This window comes from Amblyraja radiata, chromosome 26 (assembly GCF_010909765.2).
Source record: "Amblyraja radiata isolate CabotCenter1 chromosome 26, sAmbRad1.1.pri, whole genome shotgun sequence".
Lineage (NCBI taxonomy): Eukaryota > Metazoa > Chordata > Chondrichthyes > Rajiformes > Rajidae > Amblyraja > Amblyraja radiata.
The window spans coordinates 26,609,880-26,634,428 of NC_045981.1; the positions used below are offsets into that span (position 1 = coordinate 26,609,880).

At 45.1% G+C, this 24,549-nt stretch overlaps 1 protein-coding gene across 1 annotated transcript in view; it reads right to left on the bottom strand.

Annotated features, from left to right (window-relative positions):
• Nucleotides 1–5,904: 5,904 nt before the first annotated feature.
• Nucleotides 5,905–24,549, bottom strand: part of evpl (envoplakin) — a 58,008-nt gene continuing 39,363 nt past the window's right edge. Inside the window, exons 15-22 of the mRNA XM_033044537.1 lie at nt 23,021–23,199; nt 21,826–21,964; nt 21,326–21,519; nt 19,025–19,175; nt 13,602–13,685; nt 12,957–13,067; nt 11,414–11,506; nt 5,905–9,663 (exon numbers count right to left, since the gene is read on the bottom strand). Coding sequence (XP_032900428.1) covers nt 6,226–9,663; nt 11,414–11,506; nt 12,957–13,067; nt 13,602–13,685; nt 19,025–19,175; nt 21,326–21,519; nt 21,826–21,964; nt 23,021–23,199 — 4,389 coding nt within the window. The 3' untranslated portion in view covers nt 5,905–6,225. The remainder of the gene's footprint in view (nt 9,664–11,413; nt 11,507–12,956; nt 13,068–13,601; nt 13,686–19,024; nt 19,176–21,325; nt 21,520–21,825; nt 21,965–23,020; nt 23,200–24,549) is intronic.

A 24,549-nucleotide genomic window follows, 5' to 3' on the forward strand; every position in this document is an offset into this window, starting at 1 on the left:
CCGCTCTCCTTAAAGCGGCAACTCTCACCTCACGCAAAGTGGGGACCGCCGCTTTCCTTAAAGCGGCAACCCTCGCCTCACGCAAAGTGGGGACCGCCGCTCTCCTTAAAGCGGCAACTCTCACCTCACGCAAAGTGGGGACCGCCGCTCTCCTTAAAGCGGCAACTCTCACCTCACGCAAAGTGGGGACCGCCGCTCTCCTTAAAGCGGCAACTCTCACCTCACGCAAAGTGGGGACCGCCGCTCTTGGTACGTGAGCATAACACACAGGACTGGAGTCTACATGAGAGGCAGCATCTCTGGAAGTTATTGAAAGATGATGTTTCAAATCGGGACCCTTCTTCAGACTGATTGCAGTTGGGGGAAGAAAGCTGGAAAAGAGGTGGGGGCGGGAGAAATCCTGGCAAGTGGTGCAGGTGGGGGAGGCTTGATTGGCAGATGGGTGGAGAAAGTGACAAACGCTGGAGGTGAAAAAGGGACAAAAGGGTGTCAGATAAGGAGAGAAGAGCCGTGAAATGTAAAGATATAGGAAAGGATATCGGTGGAAGAGGACAGGGGATGGAAGAAATAAGGGGTAAGACAGTGAGATAAATGGTTGTGCTCTGGGTTTGGGGGGGAGGGGAAGAAGGAGGGATACATGAAAGAGTGGGGAAGGGGGGAATGTTACTGAAAATTGGGGAATTCAATGTTCATACCATTGGGTTGTAAGTTGCCCAAGGGGAATATGATGTGCTGTTTTTCCAGTTTGCATGTGTTCTCACTCTTGTAATGGAGGAGGTCCAGATCTGAAGGGTCAGTATGGGAATGGGAATAGTAGTTAAAATGGATAGCAACTAGTAGCTCAATAGGTGCAGGATTAGGCCATTTTGGCTCTTCGAGCCAGCACCGCCATTCAATGTGATCATGGCTGATCATCCCCAATCAGTACCCCGTTCCTGAGTATAGGAGCAAAGAGGTCCTCTGCAGTTGTACAGGGCCCCAGTGAGACCACACCTGGAGTATTGTGTGCAGTTTTGGTCTCCTAATTTGAAGAAGGACATTCTTGCTTTTGGGGGAGTGCAGCATAGGTTCACAAGGTTAATTTCCAGGATGGCGGGACTATCATATGTTGATAGAATGGAGAGGCTGGGCTTGTATAGTCTGGAGTTTAGAAGGAGGAGAGGGTCATCTGATTGAAACATATAAGAATATTAAGGGGTTGGGCACACTAGAGGCAGGAAATATGTTCCCGATGTTAGGGGAATCCAGAACCAGGGGCCATAGTTTAAGAATAAGGGGTAGGCCATTTAGAACGGAGACGAAGAAACACTTTTTCTTACAGAGAGTGGTGAGTCTGTGGAATTATCTGCCTCAGAGTGCAGTGGAGGCCAATTCCCTGGATGCTTTCAAGAGAGAGTTAGATAAATCTTTTGAAGATAACGGAGTCAATGGATATGGTGAGAAGGCAGGAACGGAATACTGATTGTGCATGATCAGCCATGATCATATTGAATGGCGGTGCTGGCTCGAAGGGCCGAATGGCCTAATCCTGTACCTATTGTTTATTGATTGGGAAGGGTAGATTTGGATTGGTTGGGATGAATAAAGCAACAAGTTATGGATGGAGTGGTGGGATAACTCAGATGGACTTTGGGTCAGTGTCAAACTAATGCTGGAACTGGGATAATCTCTGGATCAGTATCGGACTAACTCTAGGTCTGGGATACACTGTGGTTCAGTAAAGGACTAACTCTTGGTCTAGGATAGATTCTAGATCAGTAATGGACTCTGGGATTTTTGTGAATAGTCAATCTTGAACTAGAATAACAATGTTTTAATGATAATGGTCTCGACTAACTCAGAAGGCTCCGGGAAACAAAATGAAGATGTTACGAGCAAAGATGAGGATGTAAAGTAACAAAATAAGTTGTATGTAGTAACACCTGAAGTAATTTCCCCGGTAAGATGTAATTCAATTGTAGATGTTTAGTCTGTTAAAACTCTATCAAGACAAATGTAAGATTGGTGCAAGCTCACAGGAAGGCAAAAAGGCCATATGTGTGAGAAAGGGGTCACACAAGAGACTGCAGATGCTGGGGTCTCAAGCAAAAAAATAAACCGCTAGAGGAACAGAACAGGAAGAGCATATGTAGAGGGAAATGGACAGATGAAGATGTTAGTGGTTTGATCACTGAAACCGTGGCTGCCATGGGGAAGGGGTGACCCTGGCCCATGTTAAACGGTCGACTCCAAAGTGGACATGAGTAGGCAGGGTTAAGCTGGTAACCTAGAGAGGTTATTGTAGTGCTGCCCTTTATGTTCAAATTGCTGCAGTCTGTCAAACCCAAGTGAAGGTAGATCCCTATGTTGGACAACCAGTAGTGGTTCAATCTTGATCCATTGGAAATGCGGGTAGGAGCTGGAGAAACAATTACCCGAGGTGATGAAGTCTGTTCATCCGTTTGGCATATTCTTGAAGGCCTCTGGATTATTACACGAGGCAGAGACTGATCATATGGAGATCTATGGCTTCTTCGTTCATGATTCGGGTACTCGTGTGACTGTCATTGCTCGGCACTCAGCCTCTCCATCTGGAGAGTGCACGGGTGTGGTTAGGAAGGCAAAACGTAGACCTCAGCCCCCAGGACTGAGGGTGTGAAAGCCTTTCTTGGTAAAGAAAGATCTGGTTTATTATTGATATCCCTTCAAGGGCAACACTGGCAAATCCCAGAAAAGTCGTCTGACGCTGTACTGAAAAGCAAATTGGAAGATGTAACAGGAATCTACTGCATCCACTTGGGAAGACCCTTCAGGCAAGAAGCCAAGCATCAACATGATTGTGATCTCCACATAGACAGAAGTCCAAGCTCAAGAGAGAGCAGCGAAATTTTGCTGTGGAATGTTATGCATCTTCATGTTATCTGTCTTGTAAAAGTTGAGGCTCAAGAGACTGCAAATGCTTGAATAGCCAAAGAAGGGGAGATGATGCGGGAACTCAGCAGGTCTGACAGCATCTGTGGACGGAAATGGACAGTCGACATTTTGGGTTGGGATCTTTGATGTAGACTGCAAGAATAGAGGGGAGGTTGCCAGTATAAAAAGGGAGAAGAGTGGGAGCAAAGCTAGCAAGCAATAGGTGGATGCAGATAAAGGTCACGTGGCACAGGGAAGGGTGGAGATTGCACTGAGGCTTGGAGGTGACAGGTGAAGGACAAAAGACTGCAGATTCTGAAATGTGGTAGGAAAGGAAGGTGGAGGGGCAGTGGCAGATGGGAACATCAGAGGAAGGGGAGAGTTGAGCATTGGAAGGGGATCCATTAGGAGTGTGAGGAGGGAGAGGTGTAAATCTGCTTGATTTGAGGTTAAAGGGGGAAGATGGATCTGTCTACGAGGCCCAGCATAGATAGAAGAAAGGGTTACCTTAAATTGGAGTATTACTGAAATTACATCTATCTATCTATCTATCTATCTATCTATCTATCTATCTATCTATCTATCTATCCTCTCTGTGTGTGTGTGTGTGTGTGTTTATTTGTGGGTGTCAGATTTCGCCTTTGGTCCGCCAAAACCACACGCAAAAACTCCGAGATTTTTTTCCATTTTGCCAGCAAATTCATTTTTACATTCACTAATGCACTCCTCAAAACATTTGGACATTTTTATGTACACATTTTTTAATAAAACGCTTTCCCCCCCCCCCCCCTCCCCCCACTCACTCATTTTGTCGCCTCCTGTTGGCCAGCGACCATCACGGCTGCTGACGCCCAGCTCTGCTCGAAAAACGGCAACATTTTTCCCAACGGCTGGTGCCCGGCTCTGTCACACTACCTCAAGCCAAACATCGGATGTTCAACCGCTGCTTTTCGCCCTCGGGCGAAAAGCAGCGGGGGAACAGCCAGCGTGACAGAGCCTGCGTGTCAGAAGCGCCGAGGATGTGAGGCCTCACAGTCTCTGATGGGGCTGTTTTCACAGATTTTACCATCAGTGGCCCCCGCGTTTAACCAGGGCTCTGAGAACTCGCCATCTCATGGGGACGAGGCTTTCCCTCCCCCCATCCCCCCCCCAGGGGATGGGGTAAAAGGAGTTAATGAGTAATATTAATATAATATCAATGGGGGTGGATAGTGTGTGTGTGTGGGAGGTGGTTAGTGTGCGTGTGTGAGTGGTTGGTTTGTGTGCATGTGAGTGATGCTGCAGGCCGCCCCCTCCCCCCGCAACCACACGTTGAGAAGATGTGACCCAACGGGTCCCACTTTGTCTAGTAACTATTAAAAGTCTTCTTCTTTCGTGTGGCGTGCACAGCCTAAAGTTTTTGGACAACTTGTTCTATTTGATCTTCCGTTTGTGCACGTCAAGTTTATTGCATTAGTCGAAACAGGGCGGACCACGTCAAGGTTGCAATCTTCCACCCTATTAAAAGTCTGATCGTGTGTGTGTGTGTGTGTGTGTGTGTGTGTGTGTGTGTGTGTGTGTGTGTGTGTGTGTGTGTGTGTGTGTGTGTGTGTGTGTGTGTGTGTGTGTGTGTGTGTGTGTGTGTGTGTGTGTGTGTGTGTGTGTGTGTGTGTGTGTGTGTGTGTGTGTGTGTGTGTGTGTGTGTGTGTGTGTGTGTGTGTGTGTGTGTGTGTGTGTGTGTGTGTGTGTGTGTGTGTGTGTGTTCACATCTGCTCCAAAAAATGTTGCACTTACCTTAAAATGTTTACATATTCTTGTAGAGTTTTATCTGATGGAGTCCAAAATTGGTTTACCTGAAAAATTCATTCTTTATTTCCTGAGATATTTATGAAAATGTTCAAAAATTTCAAATAATTTTGAAATTGAAAACCGCTGGCTTTGGCTGATGACATGATGACATCACAATGGCTACTCGTTGTGTTCACGCGCTGTGAGTCACATCGCCCGCTGTCTTCTTGCTCTGCGAGTGACCTCCCCCCCTCCCTCCCCCAGCCTGCAGCTAGGAGCGAGGTTCGGGAACCTGCACTCCCCTCTGATGACGTGCCCTCCCCTAAACCCCTCAAACTCTACCACCTCCCTCTCTACCCCCCCTCCCAATGGGTAAGGGACTGGTGCGTTTTGCAGCCGGGAGCGAGGGGTTATTGCATTCGGGAACCAGCCCTCCCCTCTGACCGCAACCTCCCACTCCCTCTCTGCCCCCCTCTTGCCCCCCCCACGCTCCCTCTCACCCCCCCCTCTCCCCCCTCCCTTTCTCCCCCCTCTCTCTGTCTCTGCCTGCTCTCTCTCTACCCCCCTCCCTCACTAGACGCGCCTGCCAGTTGGGGGCTATGCGTCAGTGGATAGGGTAAAAGGAGCCAATGAATAATATTAATATATCAAGGGGGGTGGTTAGTGTGTGTATGCGGGGCAGTTAGTGTGTGTGTGACGCCGCAGCCACCCCCCCCCCCCCCCCCCCCCCCACGCCGACACCATCACCTCCAGGATCCCCTTCAAGTTGTACATTATCTTGATTTGGAAATATATCACCAGTCCTTCACTCCCCAATGGTATATTGGAGCCCTTTTACCTGGTGGACTACAACAGTTACACCATCTTCTCAAAGGCAATTTCAGATAAGGTCATAAGAAATAGGAGTAGAATTAGGCCATTCAGCCCATCAAGTCTACTCCGCTATTCAATCATGGCTGATCTATCTGTCCCTCCTAACCACTATTCTCCAGCCTTCTCCCCATAACCTCTGACTCTGTACTAATCAAGAATCTATCTATCTCTGCCATAAAGGTCATGAGACATAAATGATGAAAAATAAATGCTAGCTTTGCCAATTCTCTCCAAAACACCAACATAAAGAAAGTAACGGCCTGTGATGTCATGTGATAAATGTATTTTAAACCTCTGGCTTTAAATAACTTTTGGTTCTGAAATAAATATAGTTACTTTAAACCTTTGATTGAATAGAACAAGACTCAAGACTTATTCATATACTTGTTTATTAATGAAATTATTTGATGTCGCAATGAATTATTTGAGGCGTAGAGTAAACTAATGTTTCATATCATGCATGTTACAATTCTCCACACAGTTATTATAGAAATGTTGCAGAGAGAATGATAGCATTAAAATTTCCCTTTATATAAACCTTCAAGTACAAAAAGAGATGAATGGAATGGCCTTAAACCCATGGTGAAAAAAACAAAGAGATAGGTAATATAATTTCAAACATTAATAAGAGGAAGTTTGGTGAATCAGTTGCAGGTAATACTAGCAACACTCAGTGGTATCTGTTGGCAGTGATTAATACAAGCTAGAATATTTGTTAGTGAAGCGGTTTGGCGACTGATTGCTGGAAATTGCAGTGGGGTCCGACTTGACCGGGAGAAACAGGAGGCCGGAAAACTCATCCCTCTTGCAGCGCCTCATTAGTTCTTTGTAATGGACTCTCTCATTAGTGTTGGGATCAACAAGATCCTTTACATAGTTGGATTCTTCACGCAGGCCCCTGGCAGTGTTGTTATCTATCATCTTTGACTGGAGGGCATCCGTGATTGATACTCGGCCAGAATGATTGGGGTCTACCAGGCCACCAGTAAGATACTGAGCTTCCAGATACTGGCGGCCACTATCAATAGGTAGCCAGCCCTTCTGAAGGGCCACCCCGACAGAAAGACGTTCATGTGTAACGGGGTCTTCTAACCCAGTGAATGCCTTCTGTGCATTGACCAGCCTTTGCTCATGGGTTTTGTCAATCAGGTGCCTCTCTATTGCTTTATGGACTGAGTGCCTTTCCAAGTTGGAGATATCGATGATTCCACCTGTGGCTGCCTGTGCTTCTAATAGCCTTTGAGCAGTGATGGGCTCTATTAGTTTCTTGTACAAAGCATTTGTGAGGGATAGCTTTGAGTTGGTGGTATCATCATGCACTCCAGCGATGGGTTGCTGATCCCGTTCAGTGTGAGTTCTGTAGGATGAATAGCTTGGGCTAGAATAGGATGGTGTTTGATATGATTGTAAAGAACTTACTGAACTTACATGCACTTCTGTTGGCTTATTTTCATCTGCTACCAGCAGTGCAAACTCAGATATTGGGATATTTCCTGCCCTATAACTCTTCAGCTCATTCTTTGTGATTCTTCCATCTTTCAAGGCAGCCTCAATAGAATATTGCTTCCCACTTTTCTTGTCACGAAGGACGGAGCTTTCTCCCGATATCCCATGGGTGAAAATCTCCTCCCAGTCACATTCCATCTCCTGGAGTTTGATGTATTGTTCCCGATCTATTATATTTAACTTGTAAGCCTCATAGGGTGACAAATCGTCTCCAGTATTTGGATCTACAATAGAAATCTTTGTGGACAGGTTGGTCTCCCTCATCTGGACGTCATGCTGACGAGATTCTTCCCTGTTGATCTGAGAGGACAGCTCTCTGATTTTGTAATCTTTCTCGTGGAGTTGGTCTCTCGCCATCATGATCTCCTTCTCTATCCATGACAGTTTATCATCCAGCTCCTGCTTCCTTTGTTTTGCTTTCACATGATGCTGACTCAGGCGCTTGTACTCCTCTTTATGGACAAAGGTCTTTTGCTCGCTTTCAGACTCCAGCTTCCTCAGATCATTCTCCAACGATGCCTTCTCACGGAGTGCATTATCTCTGGCCTTTCTCAAATTAGATTCTTCCTGGGATTGTGTTGCCTTCGAAACTTCGAAATTCATATGCTTGTCTTTAACCCTTCTTATCTCGTCTTCTATATCCATCCTTAAATTCCTCTCTTTGTTGAATAAGTCCCGAGTGCGTGCGCGATCCTCCTCCAAGGTCTTATCTTTTTCTATTCGGATAACTTCTTTGCAGACAAGTTTCTCTTGGGATTTTTCTTTGTGTAGAATCTCCAATTGTAGTTTAAGTTTCTTAATATCTTTGTCCAAACTAGTGGCTTTATTTCTTTCTTGTTTTAGATTCTGATGTAGAGTTCCAGCTATTTTATCCAGATATGGATCTTTTTCCACCTTGAGGATTTCTTCAGTGACAATAGTCTCTTCTATTGATGGAGCAATGTTTCCTTTCCCACGTATTGTGAATTTGATTTTCTGCATTTCATTTTTGACCACCTGGTGAGTAGCCTTTTCTTCATCAAGGTTTAATTCTTTCTCTCTTTCCTCTACCAGAGCTTTCAGATGCTGAACTTCTGTCTCCAGAAGGCGTCTCTGCTTACGTTCTTCATCCAAGGTGTTGCCCAGGCCATCATGTTCCCTGGCAAGTTTTGGATCTTTTTCTAAACGAACCATTTCCTGAACAACAATTTTCTCTTCATTCTTCTGTCTCTGCAACAGAGCGTACATATTCTGCAGGTCAAAGACTGTTGCCTCTATATTCCTCCGCTTCTCCGATTCTTCACGGAGTATTGCTTGGATTCGTGTCACTTCTTTATCCAGCATTGGGTCATCCTCATACTTTACAATATCCTTGGTCACCACTTTGGTCTCAATCTTTGAACGTTCTTTCCGCCATTCATCTCTTTCAGTTTTCAACCTCTTAATCTTCTCCTGCATATCACCATTCTCATCTTCCATTTGAGGGATCTTATGCTTGAGTTGATCAATCTCTTTTAGCATTTCTGGACTTTTACGGAGCTTCACAACTTCTTGGGTAATATCTTTATACTGAATTTGAGGTTTCCTATCTTTCAGGACTTCCAAGTCTCCTTTCGCAATGGTGATTTCCATCTCTATATCGCCCCGTCTCTTTGTAGTGTCTCGTATTTCTTTTTTTAATTTTGTAATCTCTTGTTCAGTTTCAGGCAGGACACGGAAATTCTCATTAACTATTTCCTTTATTTCTATTTTTTGTTTCTGGTCAGCAATAATTCTGTATTTCCTCTGCAGCTCACTTAGTTCTTTCTCAAGGAAACTATTATTGTGGTTATCATCCTCACAAAGGCTTCTGAGCCTGACTAAGTCCTTTTCAAGTTGAGGATCATTTTCTATCTTCCTGATTTCCTTAATCATGACCTTAGGATCAGTCTTTCCAGATTGTTTCTTCAGGGACTCAATCTGAATTCGAATGATGCGTATCTTTTCAATCAGCACTTCCCTTTTCTGACCCTCATCATCAATCTCATTCATTAGACTTTTGGAAGCATTCTGCAAAGTTGGGTCCTTTTCAATCTTGACTTTTTCAACCACAACAACCTTTTCTTTAATCTTGAATGGTTTCTGCTCAACAATGGTGACCTCTCTTGTGAGACGATCCCACTCATTAACAGTTCTTTGCTTTTCCTTTCTCATAGTACTGATTTCACTACGTAGATTTTCAGCTTCAGCATCTAAAGCAGGGCTTCTCTCAATTTGTGTCACTTCTTTGGTGAGCAGACCAGTTTTGGCATTCTTCTGACCATCTTCCAGCAAACTTATTTTCTGCTTGGTGGCATTTACATTACTCTGAGTTTCCTGGCTTTGTTTCCTCACTTGATGGATCTCATTGCGTAAGTTGGAAAGGTTGGCCTCTGCCTTGGGGTCTCTGTAATATTCAATCACCTCTTTCTCTTCCGTTTTATCCACAGGTCGACTTGTTTTCAGGAGTTTCAGCACTTTAGTTTTCTCTTCAAGAGTTGCTTCGATTAATTTTGTCTTCTTTACTTCATCGTTGTTTTGTTGCTCGTAGTTGGCTCTGCTGGCAAACAGTCCAGGCGATGATTGTACATTCTGTTGCATAACCACTTCTATTGGACTTTCTTGGTGCTTTGGAGAGATAATAATAAGTTGTAGATCAATGTTTACAGCACTGCATGTTATTTATCCCAACAATCCCTTCCATCCAACACCAAAGCCTAGTCTGATAACCGCATCACCATGGATCATCCAGTAATTTGATCAAGTCACCATTGGTAAACTGATTCAGAAGATTAAAATACACAGGATTCACAGTGACTAGATTGTATGGATTCAGAACTGGCTTACTAAGGAAAGGGCATTATGGTTGTGGTAGAGGGGTGTTATTCAGGGTGAAGGTCTGAGACTAGTGGAGCACCAAAGGGATCTGAGCTGGGACCTCTGTATTTTGTGATATATAAAAATGATTTGCATTTTGAAGATGACACCAAGATTTCTGGGGTTGCGGGCTGCTAGGAAGGCTGTCAATGAATACAGCCGAATACAGATCAGCTGCAGAAATGGGCAGCGAAATGTTCAAGAAGGAACTGCAGATGCTGGAAAGGGCAGATATGGGCAGGGAAATGGCAGATGAAGCTTAATTCGAGCAAGCGAAAGACCCTTAGCAGCATTAATGTACGGAGAGAACTTGCAGTCCAAGTCCATAGCTTTCTGAAAGTGGCAACACAACGAGATAGTGGGGTAAAGAAAATGTATGGTGTGCTTGCCTTCATTGGTGGAGGCATTGAGTACAAGAGTCAGGAAGTCATGATGCAGCTTTATAAGACTTTGATTTGGTCACATTTGGAGTATTGCTTAAAGTTCTGGCCCCCCCATTACAGGAAGGATGTGGAGCAGGTATGGTGATGTATGAAAATAATATTTGAGTTTGATGGCCTCTTATTGTCACCATGGAGCCACAACAGACCTGGTTTCCTGGATAACAGTGTTATGGAGTCATGGGTTCTCAATTTCTACTCCAGAACCTCAAGGATGTACTCTATGTAGTTTCCCCAATGCTACGTTAAGGGAGATACCAATCTCTAGATAAAACATGAAACCAAAGAAGCACCTGTCCTCTCACATAATATCCACAATGTAACACAGGAACATGGTAGTTCTAATCAATGTCCAAGGCAGCAAATGTTACTGAATAAAAAAAAAGGTAATCCGGTGGCCAACTCATTGTTCTTCATAGGATAGTGCTGCACACAGATCAAAAACCATAACATCATTTAAAAGACACTTGGACAGGCGTATTTGCCAAATTCGGGCAAATGGATGGACATCTTGGTTGGCTTGGAAGTTGCCTGTACGGTGTTTGTGGTTTCTCCCTGTGACCACATAGGTTTTCTCCCTGCTCCAGTTTCCTCCCACATTCTAAAGACGTTCAGGTTTGTATGTTAATTGGCCTTGGTAAATATTGTAAATTGCCACTAGCATGTAAGGTAGTGCTAGCGTGTGGGGTGATCGTTGGTTAGTGCGGACTCAGTGGGCCAAAGGCCTGTTTCCACACTGTGTCAATAAAGTAAAGTCTAAAATAAAATTGGGCCGAAGGGCCTGTCTCTGTGCTGAATGATTCCTTGTCTCTAAATACCAAATGCAAATCTACACTGTGAATTGAAAAGTGCACTGAGAAGCCTGAAGGACACTGTTCTTTGAATGCAATTCTCTATAGCCCATTAGGTGGTGATTTATGGATCTTGATGGACCTTGGGCTATTGAGTACCAGAGTGTCAGGAGGATTGGACCAGAACCAAGGAAGGGATCAAGCCCATGAACAGTGTGTAAATATGAGTCCCCAGGTGTTAAGAGCATCAGCAGATATCACCCGCATTACCTTTTGCTTAACATTTCTCACAAACTCCAGCTGGTTCAGCAGCTGATCGTTTGACGTTGAGACTTCAGCAAAGTGTTTGACCATGTCCTTCTCCTGAAAAAGAATAAAATATTGTTATTTGGGAGTTGCATTCATTCATCACAGGTGTGTCATGGTGCGAGCAAAGGTGATAGTGGGGGAGGGGGGGGGGCATTAAAATCACATAGTACAGTACTGGAAAAGTTCATTCAACCCCTTGTAACCATGTTGACTCTTTGAACGATTATTCAATTAGTTCCACTCCTTTCTTCCTTCCTGGAAGCCTGAAAGTTCTTCCTTTTCAGAAATACACGCAGTTCCCTTTTTAAATATGTTCCAGTCAAGTAAAGATTTAGTAAGAACCCAAGGGGCAACTTTTTCACGCAGATGGTCGTAGTTATATAGTATGAGCTGACAGAGGAGTTAGTTGATGCAGGTACTATAACAACATTTAAAAGACAGGTCCATGGATAGGAGAGGTTTAGTGGGATAAGGGCCAAACATGGATAAGGGCCAAACACCCCCCTCTCCCTCTTTCCCCTCTCTCTGTGTCTGTCTCTCTCTCTCTCTGCCCCTTCTCTCTCTGCCCTCACTCTCTACCCCCCCCCCCCCCCTCTCTATATGTGACTGCAAGTTGGGGGCTATGCGTCAGTAGATAGGGTGGTTATGGGGTAAAAGGAGCAAATTAATAATATTAATATAATATCAAGTAATTAGCGTGAGTGCGGGGGGGAGATAGTTAGTGTGAGTGACGCTGCATGCCGCCTCCCCCCCCCCACAACCGCACGTTGGGGGAACAAACCCAACGGGTCTGCACTTGATCTAGTATCTATTATATCTTCCCTTAACCATTACTGCTTTAAGGAGAGTAATTCAAACTTCTCTAGTTCTATTTATTTCAGTATCCTTGGCACTGTTCTGAAAAACATTTCACTGAGAGGTCCATGGTACATTACTGGGAGTACATCAATCCCACAGATATCCACCACCTAAAAACACGAGTCATGAATGTTTGGACAAAGCTCATAATTCATGTGCCAATCACTGGACATGTCAGGGCACTGACAAAGCATTGGTTCAGAGTCAAATACACAGTGGAACATTACATCACAGCCCCTGATCCGTTTCATCTGAATGGGATTCTTGCAGTTGCACTTAAAAATGACAGGTGCATTGCACGAAGTTCACACAAAAAGTGTTTGTCGGGTTGGCAGAATTTAAAGTCACTTCTGATCAATGAAAGCATACATAGATAACACAGAGTAATAGCATATAGAATGTACAATACATCAGAAAAACAGATCTTTGAGACCATCTACTTGGAACCAACAATCATGCTTGCCAGGTTTTCATCCAGCCACCTGTCCCCTGCCCTATTCGATTTCATCCAACTTATCAACATATTTCTCCTACTTTTATCCCTTTTATGTATCCATGTTTGTCCCCAAGACCACCTTGTACAAGCAAGCTGCACATTCGAGGCATGCTCTTGGTAACGAAGGTTCTGTCATGATTATATATTTACCTGCTCTTTAACGTGGTCTTGCAGAGTCGTAGTTCTCAGCTTCTTCACGTTGGATGAGCCAGATGTGGGGTCCAGAGATGATTGGTACTTGTCATTGTTAGTCTCGTAGTTCTTTGTTAAAAATTGAGAAGAACATCATTAATTTAATGAATTCTGGCTCAGTCCATTGAGTGCTAACAGTCCATCTAGCCCAACACCATCTTATGAAGAGCGGACCAAGCAGTAGGATTCACTAAACCAAGTAGATGGGTCGGAGCAAAAGAATGGAAGAATACAAGTTTGAGCAGAGCAGGAGTGCAGCATCAGATGAAGCAAAGTTTAACACTATTGAAAAGCATATGCCTTTATTACAAAACCTCTGGCCCACCTCTCTTTACCCTAATGCAAAAAAATGACTCTTTCTTCATTGTAAAATGATAGTTTGTTTTTTGCTAAACAGTTTTTCTTGAAGCCTGGCTGCTTCTAAAGCAGGATTCACCTCTTTAAATATCTCCTTGATCCAGAGTTCACTTTCGTCTTATCATTCTGAGAGGAAGCTTCCTTCTGAAGTCTGTTATGGATGTAATTTTATCCTTTGGATTTAGAAGCAACAATTCATACCCTGTAATGAGGAACTGGGTGAAATTTCCCAAAACTAATACCTACCTTCAGTGTCGACTGCAGGTCTTGGGAGAGACGGACGATCTCATCTTTCTCAATCTCTTTCTTCTTGATATCATTCACCAGTTTCTTAAAACCAAAGATGAAATCAACATGGTGAAATCAGTTGGTCTCCAACATGAGCATAGTAGAACATAGAATACTACAGCACAGGAACAGACCTCTTACATGCCACTATCATATCTGCCTCCACCACCACCACTGGCAGTGAGCTCCAGACAAAAAGTGAGTTCGGTATTCCGAAAAACGCAAGGAATCATGGGATTTGTCAAACTGGCTATAAAGAAAATGCATACGAAACACTGGCTGCATAAACTGTATGTAAATTTGTAACTTTATTCATGACTTATATATATATAAATATATTTAATCTGAGGGACGGGGGTGCCAGGTGGCGAGAGAGCGGGTGTAACAGCGAGAGAGAGAAGGGGCAGATGCCAGTGGGTGACAGGGGAGAGCGCGCACAGGCCCGCGCTTCATCTGCAGCCCAGGTCAAGCCCTTGTCCACGGCACCGCAGGCGCTGCCGAGCCACCACTGGATCGCCTCGTCCCATCCCGTCCTGTTTCCACCCACCACCCCATGGTGTTCTATCCCCGCCCTGGTGCCGGCCAGAGATGTTCAGAGCGACCCCGTAGTGGCGGCCCACAGGCCCGCGGCCGGCGCGGGCAAAGGCACCTGCTCTGGCCCCGGCCTAGCTCCAATTCGCAAGGTAACCATTCCTTGTCTCCGGGGATGCTGCCCGTCCAGCCGAGCCACTGCAGCACCCTGGCCAGTGCTCAGCCCCCACTGGCGCCGGGAAGGTTGGCCGGCCGCGCCCCCTGCCCCACCCAGCGGCCTTCCCAGCGCTGGCTGAGTGCTGGCCGTCGGCGGGGGTGCGTGCGGGGTACTGCGGCGGCTCGGCTGGACGGACACCATCCCCAGAGAAAAGGAATGGGTGACGTTTCGGGGAGAAACCCTTCTCCGGAAATGTTGCCTGTCCCGCCGCGGCGCCACATGTGCGTCCCTGCCGGGGGCCGGCGCTCGGCCCCCGTCGCCACCAAACCTCTCCGTCTGAGCCACAACACCCTCCACCAGCAGGGACTTTGATGCCGGAAGATTACAAGCAGCTCCGACTGACTCACTATTTGTAATGACATGTTCTCCACCGAGGGGACAAACTGACGGCCACTGGACAGGGAGAGACCACTGTCAGGGAGAGACAGGGACGGCGCCCCCGCGAACCGGGCTGGAGCCGGTGCTGAGGCCCCCCCCCGACCACTGCAAGCCCGGCCTGACACCTCCAGCCACCTCCAGACGGGGACTGGACACCCGGGGGCGGGGGATGGCCCAACGGCAGCGCCGGAGACCCGCGCCCGACCCCAACCATGGAACCCACGGAGCAGCACAAAGCACTCACTGAAATGAAGGGTTGATAACCAAAGTTAACAGACAGCAGATCCGCCCCCTCCAATGTTTATCTCCAGTGACCTATGATTTGAGCACGTGCAGTCGGAATACCGAACTCGCTTATTGCCACTTTCTGTAAAAAAATTACCCCACATATCTCCTTTAATTTGATTCAATTTAGAGATCTAGCATGGAATCTCCCAACGGCCCAATGAGACTACACTGATCATTAATCATCATTTACACCTGTTTTATGTTATCCCTCTCCCAACACACTAGGGGCAACTTACAGAGGCCGATTAATGTACAAACTCTTGGGATGTCTTTGGGATGTGGGAGGACCGGAGCACTCAGAGGATACCCACGCGGTCACAGGGAGAATGTGCAAACTCCACACAGACAGCACCTGAGGTCAGGATCAAATCTGGATCTCTGGTGCTATAAGGCAGCAGCTCTATCAGGTTTGCCATTGTGCTGCCTTTTAAGTTTTCTCCTTCTGACCTTAAAATTATGGCCTTTCGTCCCCGACAGTTCTAGTCTGGGGGGAAAATTCTGACGGCTAACCTGATCTATGCTTGTCATAATCTTATAAACTTCTATCAGGTCACCCCCTTAGGCTCTGATGCTCCAGCGGAAACAATCCAAATTTGTCCAACCTCTCCTTGTAATGCAGACAGCATCCTGGTAAAATTCCCCAGCACTCTCACCAGAGTATCAGTTTAAGAATCTCTAAACCAAACTTGAGATGCTATTATTTCCATGTATGTGGTGGGGACCGCCAGCTTAAATTATCTCAGGGCGCTTCCACCCACCTTAGTCCCAAGATCACTCTATGCCAAGCTCTGGTTGGCTTTAATGAGGTGTAGGTAGCCCACTGTGGAGGTTCAGGCCTAGCAAATATTGTGTGCTTGCCACTTTGTTTTAGCACAGATGAGAGCGTAGTCCTATCAAGAGATGATAATTTGCTTCTTTGTTCTTTAGAGTGCAGAAGACTATATCCACACATAAGATCCTAGTGAGGCTTGACAACATAAATGCTGCAATGTTTTTACCAGTGTAAGAGCCACAATCTAGGGGACATTGCTACAAAATAAGGGTCCAGTAATTTAAAACCAAAATGCATAGAAATTACTTCTCTCGTGGGTCATAGAGTCAGAGTCATACCTTGTGGAAACAGGCCCTTTGGCCCAACTTGCTGATGTTGACCTGTGCTAGTCCAATCTGCCTGTATTTGGCCCATATTGTTCTAAACCTATCCTATCCATAAACCTATCCTATCCATATACCTGTCCACTTAAAGGTCATTCCATATACCTACCACACTTTGTGCAAGAAAGTTGCCCATTAGGTTCCTATTAAATCTTTTCTCCCTTACTTTAAACCAAAGTCCTCTGGTTCTTGATTCCCTTACTCTGAGTAAACGACTGCATTTACCCTAATCATCCTCTCATGATATTATGCACCTCTATAAGATCATCCCTCATCCTCCTGTGCTCCAAGGAATAAAGTCCTAGCCTGCTCAACTTCTCTCTGTAGATCAATACAATATAATACAAAATTTTATTCCATATCATTTGAAATTCAGTGAGGCTCAAACGAAACTCAGTTTCCACAGCCATACAAACAAAGACAATTCCTACAAGACATACACACAATTCAATTTACACAAACATCCATCACAGTGAATCTTCTCCTCACTGTGATGGAAGGCAAAGTATTTTCAAAGATCAGGCCCTCGAGTCCTGTCAACATCCTCGTACCTTCTCTGCACCCTTTCCAGCTTAACAGCATCTTTCCTATGATAAACACAAAGTGCTGGAGTCCGGCAGCAAAGGATAGGTGACATTTTTTTTCCATCTCCACTCCTTTCCAACTTCCGCACAGACCACCACCTCTGCAATTCCTTGGTTCACTCATCCATTCCCACCCAAACCACTGTCTCCCCAGGTACTTTCCCCTGCAACCACAGGTGATGCAACACCTATTCTTATACCTCCTCCCTTCATTTCATCCAAGGACTCCGGCAGTCCTTCCAGGTGAGGTAGAGGTTCACATGTACTTCCTCTAACCTCATTTACTGCAGCCGGTGTTCTCGATGTACATCAGTGAGATCAAACGTAGACTCGGCGACTGTTTCGCTGAACACTTAAGCCGATGCTTATGGGATTTCCCGGTTGCCATCCATTTCAACGCCCCTTCCCCTTCTGAACATTCTGTCCTGCCTCTTCTCCATTGAGGCTACACACAAATTGGTGGCACAACAGCTCATATTTTTGCTTGGGTAGCTTACAACCCAGCAGAACGAAGTAGAATTCTTTAATTTTAAGTAATTTCTGCTAATACCCTCCCCTTCCTCCTCCCTAGTCATTTAACCATTTCCACTGTTCAACACATTTGTATCCCTCTTGAGGTCAAAATTTTCCTAGCCAACAATGGGCCTCTCAGGGCTCCAACCTGCCTGAGGTCATTTGTGGCCGGCCCTGATCGGTCCTGTACTTTTCTCATCTCCAGCACATCATCATTGTTTCAGACTGAAGAAGGGTTCCGACCCAAAACGTCACCTATCCTGTTTCTCCATAGATGCTGCCTGGCCCGTTGAGTTAATCCAGAATTTGTGACTATCTTTGGCGTAAACCAGCATCTGCAGTTGTTTTTTTTTTACTGTTTCAACATCTTTCCTATAGTAGGCTGACCAAAACTGAACAGAATACTTCAAATGTAGCCTCACCAATGTCTTGTACAACTGTGACATGATCTCCCAACCTTTATACTCAATACTGACTGAAGAAGACCAATAATGAAATATATATGAGGTGCCGAAAGCCTTCTTGGTCATCCTGTCTACCTGGGATGCCTCTTTGAAGGAACTATGTACATGCACTCCCAAGCACTCCTTAATCCCTCTGCTCTATAACAGAATCTGGTGAATCTAGTGAACAACACCCAACTAACAACAGTTGCTGACATGACAATGTATCAGGCTTTATTTCCCAAACTGCCCATTGTTTTTAAAAGGTATATGGGCAGTGGGCAGGTGCTATAGACAGTGGGCAGGTGCTATAGACCTGCACGGGAAGGTAGACGCTCCCGCCCCCACGAGTCTCGGGCAGATGGGGCTCCTCAGCCTGGGAAGGCAGTCCATCTAGGAGAGGGAAAACTCTGATTTAAAAACTCCACTGCCTTGTGGCCATATCCAGTCATGGAAAAGGCTCCAAGAGTAAACCTCAGGAAAATCCGGAGACAGAGTCCCTAAGGCAGTTCTTCATTGTCTACAACCTCGCTCTGGCAGCCCCTGCGACGGCGCTGGTGCCAAACTGTAACGGCGCTGCTGTTCCTTTGGATCGATCTGCGACGTGGAGAGGGGGGACGTGCTGCATGGGCAACAGCTTGTCCCTCACATGACATCGCCCAGGCTTGCATCCGACAATGCATCTCCCATGATCAGTCATGACCGAGGGGGGCCTACTACTACGTATACTCAATATACTCAATTAGAATGTTGCCTGGGTTTCAACAACTAAGTTACAGAGATAGGTTGAATAAGTTAGGTCTTTATTCTCTGGAGCGCAGAAGGTTAAGGGGGGACTTGATAGAGGTCTTTAAAATGATGGGAGGGATAGACAGAGTTGATGTGATCAAGCTTTTCCCTTTGAGAATAGGGAAGATTCAAACAAGAGGACATGACTTCAGAATTAAGGGACAGAAGTTTAGGGGTAACATGAGGGGGAACTTCTTTACTCAGAGAGTGGTAGCGGTGTGGAATGAGCTTCCAGTGGAAGTGGTGGCGGCAGGTTCGTTGGTATCATTTAAGAATAAATTGGATAGGCATATGGATGAGAAGGGAATGGAGGGTTATGGTATGAGTGCAGGCAGGTGGGACTAAGGGGAAAAAATTGTTCGGCACGGACTTGTAGGGCCGAGATGGCCTGTTTCCGTGCTGTAATTGTTATATGGTTATTACAAAACATGGCTAGAAATTAAGGTTTGAACGCTTACTTTCTTATGTTCATAAAATACTTACCTTCTGAGCTTCGAGCTTGGTTTGGACTTCATTGAGGCTGGCATTCTGTCGCACTTCATTGTTAGGAAGATTGTCCACCCAGGTATTATGTCCCTGCAGGGATGTTTTGTAACGCTGCTGGGCTATGTCAGCATTCTGAAGCATTTCCTCTCTGGAAAGATCACAAAGAACAAGGTGAAGTTCTGCGGTGGATCAACTAATGGAGGCTTTAACCACCAGAGGTTCCCATTTGCTTTCATACCAATCGAGAATAATCCTAATAATCACCCAATAATCCTAATGACCCCAGGATGTCATTTTATAAGATCATGGCTAACCAGCTAGATGTTTGTTGAGTTTTCTTTACATTCAAAAACTTGGATTTTTAAAGCCATACATCGATTGTTCAGATTGCTGGACCGGTTTTACAAAAGCATAGTAATAGTAATAATATATCTTTATTGTCATTGTAAAAGAACAAGATTAGGCTTAAGAACTACAGAAGAAAAGGATAGGAACATCCTGGTTAAAGATTATGCAAGGAAAGAAAGAATATACCATCCCGTCCTCAGGCACTTTCTTCTGAAACACCAGTCCCAACACCTCCTCCCTCAGCTCCATCCAGGGACTGAAACAGTCCTTCAAGGTGAGACCGAGATTCAAATTCACCTCCTCCAACCCTGTCTATTGCATTTGGTGTTCTCAATGTGGCCTCCTTTACATCCATGAGACCAAGTTGTCAGCCATTTTAATCCCTTTCCCAATCCCTACATCAACCTGCCTGTCCTTGGCCACCTCCAACTGAGGGTGAGGTCAAATGCAAACTGCATGAGCAGCACCTCATATTCCACAACCCATTTTCAGGTAATCTGCACCTCATCTGTCTCTTTCTCCCTTCTCCTATCTACCTTAATCTTAGAGTCAAAAAGTTATATAGCCTGAGAACAGGCCCTTCTGCCCAACTTGGCCACGCCAACCAAAATGCCCATCTACACCAGTCTCATCTGCCTGCATTTGGCCCATATCCCTCTAAACCTATCATGTCCATGTACTTGTCCCAATGTTTTTTTAAACTTTGTGATAGTACCGGCATAGCCCTCTCATGCACCTATCCCACCTTACCCCACAGCCAACCTATCACCACCCTGTTTCCCCCGCACCCTCTTTTACCACTGGTTATCCCTCCCCTCCCTCTATTGTTCCCATCTGCGGCCACTCCTCATACTGTTCTATTCTTCACTTTCTCTGTCTATCAGATTCTCGAATCTTTGGTCTCCACTTATCACCACCCAGCCTCTTATTATCTCCTCCCTTGCCATTGCCACCTGACTGTTAACTGGTAATTAACCTCTCCTCACCTCTATTCACCGTTTATTTGCAAGCTCTCACTGCACCCCACTTCTCACCTCTTTATTCTGGCTTCTTCCCCTCTACTAGATGAAGGGTCTCCACTACAAACTGTCCATTTCCCTCCACAGATACTGTCTGACGATTTGAATCTCCCCTGGCTGCTCTCAGGTTTTTGTTCCAGATTCCAGCACCGACATTCTCTTGTGCCTTCATAATAGATATATTTATCAAGTAATAATTCTTTTCGCCTGTCTTAATTAGTGTACATTCGGTGATCCCTCATGTCCATGTGAGACACTAGCATACCAGAATGGTAGTCACTTTCATTTGTATAAAGTACAGATAGTTGATTCATTAAAGGCTCATAGACACCATCTCCCAGGCCCTCAGCCTCATTCATCTTCAGGGAAAGACAGTGGATATACCGAAGAGTATTGCGTCCAAACAACCCTACAAGTCAATCATCATCCTGTCTTGGAGCACATCACTGTTCCTTCGCCACTGCTTGGTCAAAGTCCAGAGATTCTCCTTGAAGCAACACTATGGGAGTAATTTTGCCATACTGCAGAGTTCAAAAACCTGACCACCTTTTGGACCAGGTAGATCAAACATTTGTAGTTTTTAGAGATACAGCGCAGAAACAGGCCCTTCCGCCCACCGAGTCCGCACCGACCAGCGATCCCCACACATTAACACTATCCGACACACGCACTAGGGACAATTTATATTTATACCAAGCCAGTTAGCCTACAAACATGTACCTCTTTGGAGTGTGGGAGGAAACCGGAGCACCAGGAGAAAACCCACGGGGTCACAGGGAGAGCGTACAAACTCCGTACAGACAGCACCCATAGTCAGGATCAAACCCGGGTCTCCAGTGCTGTAATGCAGCAACTCTATTGTTGAGCACTGGTGCCACTCTAGGGTTGACCCGATAGTGTTCATTAACTTTTACAAAAGTGCATGATCTACCTCAGGTCCAGTTGATCATTGGCATTCCGAAAGCGGGTGTTTAGCTTCTGCACCTCGGTCCGTTGTTTCTTGATGTCAGGACAGTATTCCTGGAAGTCAAGCTCCAAAGGTTTGCAGCTATCCTCGGCCTTTTTCAGGTCCTGGTTCACTTTCTGCAACTTATCTTCATCGTTGTTTAGCTCTCGTCTCAATCTCTGAATGAAGGAGAAGCAATGATTTGGTGAACAGTTTCCTCAAGAGAAATTACCTAGAAATTCACATATATTTGCATTATTCCTTTCTATTTCATGTTGTCTTTATTCTTGTTTCATTAATGTTTGCTTTAAAGGACTCAAATGTACAAAATATGAATTGGATGTCGAGGAATCCGTATTGTGCTTCTGCATTTTGGGGTCAAATATATAGAAAGGCAAGATTGATGGTGGGAAGGTGAAGTTGAGCTCAAAGACAGCTTTCACTGTACATTGTGCCAAGTTCCACTTAATCCACTAGGCCATTACCTGTAGCTCAGTCTTCCTCTGCTCCATGGCATTTGCACTCGTAGGAACTGCAGACTCCTCTGCAAGATTGGATTCAACTCTCTTAATGGCATCATTCGCTTTCTTGATGCTGTTTTCCAGCTCTAACTGAGACTTTGATCTGAATAAGATATAAGAAAAAAAAAACAATTCACTAAAATGTATAATTTAGATCTTGAGGATAGACAGAAAGAATGGCTACTTACAGTCTGTGACCTGCACATTAACCCATTAATTTTAAGAATAATAAATAGTAAAACGTGGGCTCTAACCAGGAGATGAACCAAATGAAACCCTATTAAACTGATCATGATTTATCGGTCCCAGGTTACGGGAGAATGGTTTGATACACAGTCCTATGGTGCATTCACAAAGTATTGGGCTATACGGCAGAGAAACAGGCCCATGAGGTCAACTCATCCCTGCCAACCAATCTGCCGAAGCGACCTGGTCCCACTTGCCTGTGCCTGGTCCATATGCAGGCACACAACAAAAGCTTTTCATTGTACTTCGGTACACAAGACAATAGACAAAATAGAAACTGACATCCCTCCGAACCTATCCAATCCTTGTTGCTGTCTAAGTGTCTTTTAAATGTCATAATTTTATCTGTCTCCCACTTAATCCAGCTATTCATCCTAATTTCAAGTCAAATTTCACTACACCATTGGTGTATGTGATAATAAATGTCCTTTGTATCCTTTGTATCAAAGCTTGGTATGTCCTGAATCCTGCCCTTTCCCCAACACTGCAAGTCTCTCCTCCTCAAACATTTACCCAATTCCATTTTGAAAGTCACCATTGAATCTGTTTCCAACACCCTTCCAGGCAATAGAATATAATCTGATCACAACACCTCAGGCCTAAAACATCATTTCCATTTCCACTCATTTTTTTTGGCCAGTTATCATAAATCTGTTCTTCTGATTACCCAGCCTCCTGTCACTACGAATAGATTTTCGTTATTTACTTCCATCAAAGCCTTTGTTATTTGGAGCAGTTCTGTGGAATCACTCCTTAACCTTTATTGACATATGGATAACAAGGCCAGCACCTCTACCGTTGATCGATTTTCTCAAGTTCTGAGTTTAGGCAGGCGGCATTAGGAACCAGAAAAGTTGGAGAACTCGAAGGAACAGAGCAAGAAAGACAATGGAGATGGGTGCCGTCTACTCACTTGTTCTGGAATTGGTTGGCCAGAGAGTTGACCCGTTTGTACTTATTCATCACATTGTTGAGCTTGTTGGGAAGCTGTGATGCAGAAGGCCCCGTGGGCTTATTCAGAAGGAGCAGATCACACTCTTTCTTTACGGAATCCTTCTCTGCACCAATCTTCTGCAAGCGGTTATCTATACTCTGCAAATAGAGTCAGCTGGGTAAGTAGACTGTGTGGCATGTTTCAGTCAATCTTCACATGTAATCCACCAAAGGAACTAATCTTTCATTTTCCATTCAAAACCAATATGCCTCACTCAGAGTGAACATTATCCTCCATGCCCTTCTGTTGAAAAACACCACAGCATACTAAAGCAAGACATGGACACCACAGAAAGTGGTCTTCCAAGCCATCAGCCGTCGCATACAACACATAATCCTCCGAAGTGTCCAACGGGATCCCACCACAAGCCATATTTTCCCATCTACACTCCTTTCCACCTTCCGCAGAGACCATTCCCTCTGCAACTCCCTGGTTAACTTATCCCTTCCAACCTAAACCACCCACTCCCTAGGTACTGACCACTTCAAACGCAGAAGATGCAACACCTGTCACTATACCTCCTCCCTTGACTCTGTCCAGAGACCCCGACAGTCCTTTCAGGTTAGGCAGAGGTTCACTTGCACCTCCTCCATCCTCATCTACTGTATCCATTGCTCAAGATGTGAACTCTTGTACATCGACAAGACCAAACGGAGACTGGGCGATCGTTTCGCGGAAAACCTTCGCTCAGCCTGCCTGAACCTACCTGATCTCCCGGCTGCTGGACACTTTAATTCTCCTTCCCATTCCTACACAGACCTTTCTGTCCTTGGTCCATTGTCAGAGTGAGGCAAATTGGAGGAACAGCATCTCATATTTCGCCTGGGCAGCTTACAGCCCAGTTCTCCCACTTCAGGTAGCTCCGGCATTCCCTCTCTCTCTATCCCTCCCTCACCCAAGTCGCACCAGCTTCTCATTTTCACCCTTCAAACAGCTAACAATGGCCTGTTTGCTTTATCATCGTTACTTTTTTGCACGTCTTTCATTCATTGTTCTATATCTCTCCACATCACCATCTATATCTCTCGTTTCCCTTATCCCTAGCCAGTCTGAAGAGGGGTCTCGACCTGAAATGTTACCATTTCCTTCTCTCCGGAGACGCTGCCTGTCCCGCTGAGTTACTTCATCATTTTGTGTCTATCTTCACGTAATGATTGCTTTCCTAGAAAATCTCCATATTTTCTGTAACGTGAAACTTCTTTTCCAATTGATTCCATGTTATAAGTGGAGATGCATTCTTAGATGAAAAATATCGGTGTGCAAATATCAATGGAGATTGCCGTATCAATTTCCAAAGCAAATCCTTCAAGTTGATGTCCACTGTGAACTGGCAACATGCAAGTAGACTGTGTGGACCTTGATAAACTAGTTCAATCTCCTGTATAGAGATTTTGTAGGGCAGCCAGATGTTAAATGTGATTGATTAAAAATCACTGCATTTGAAACCT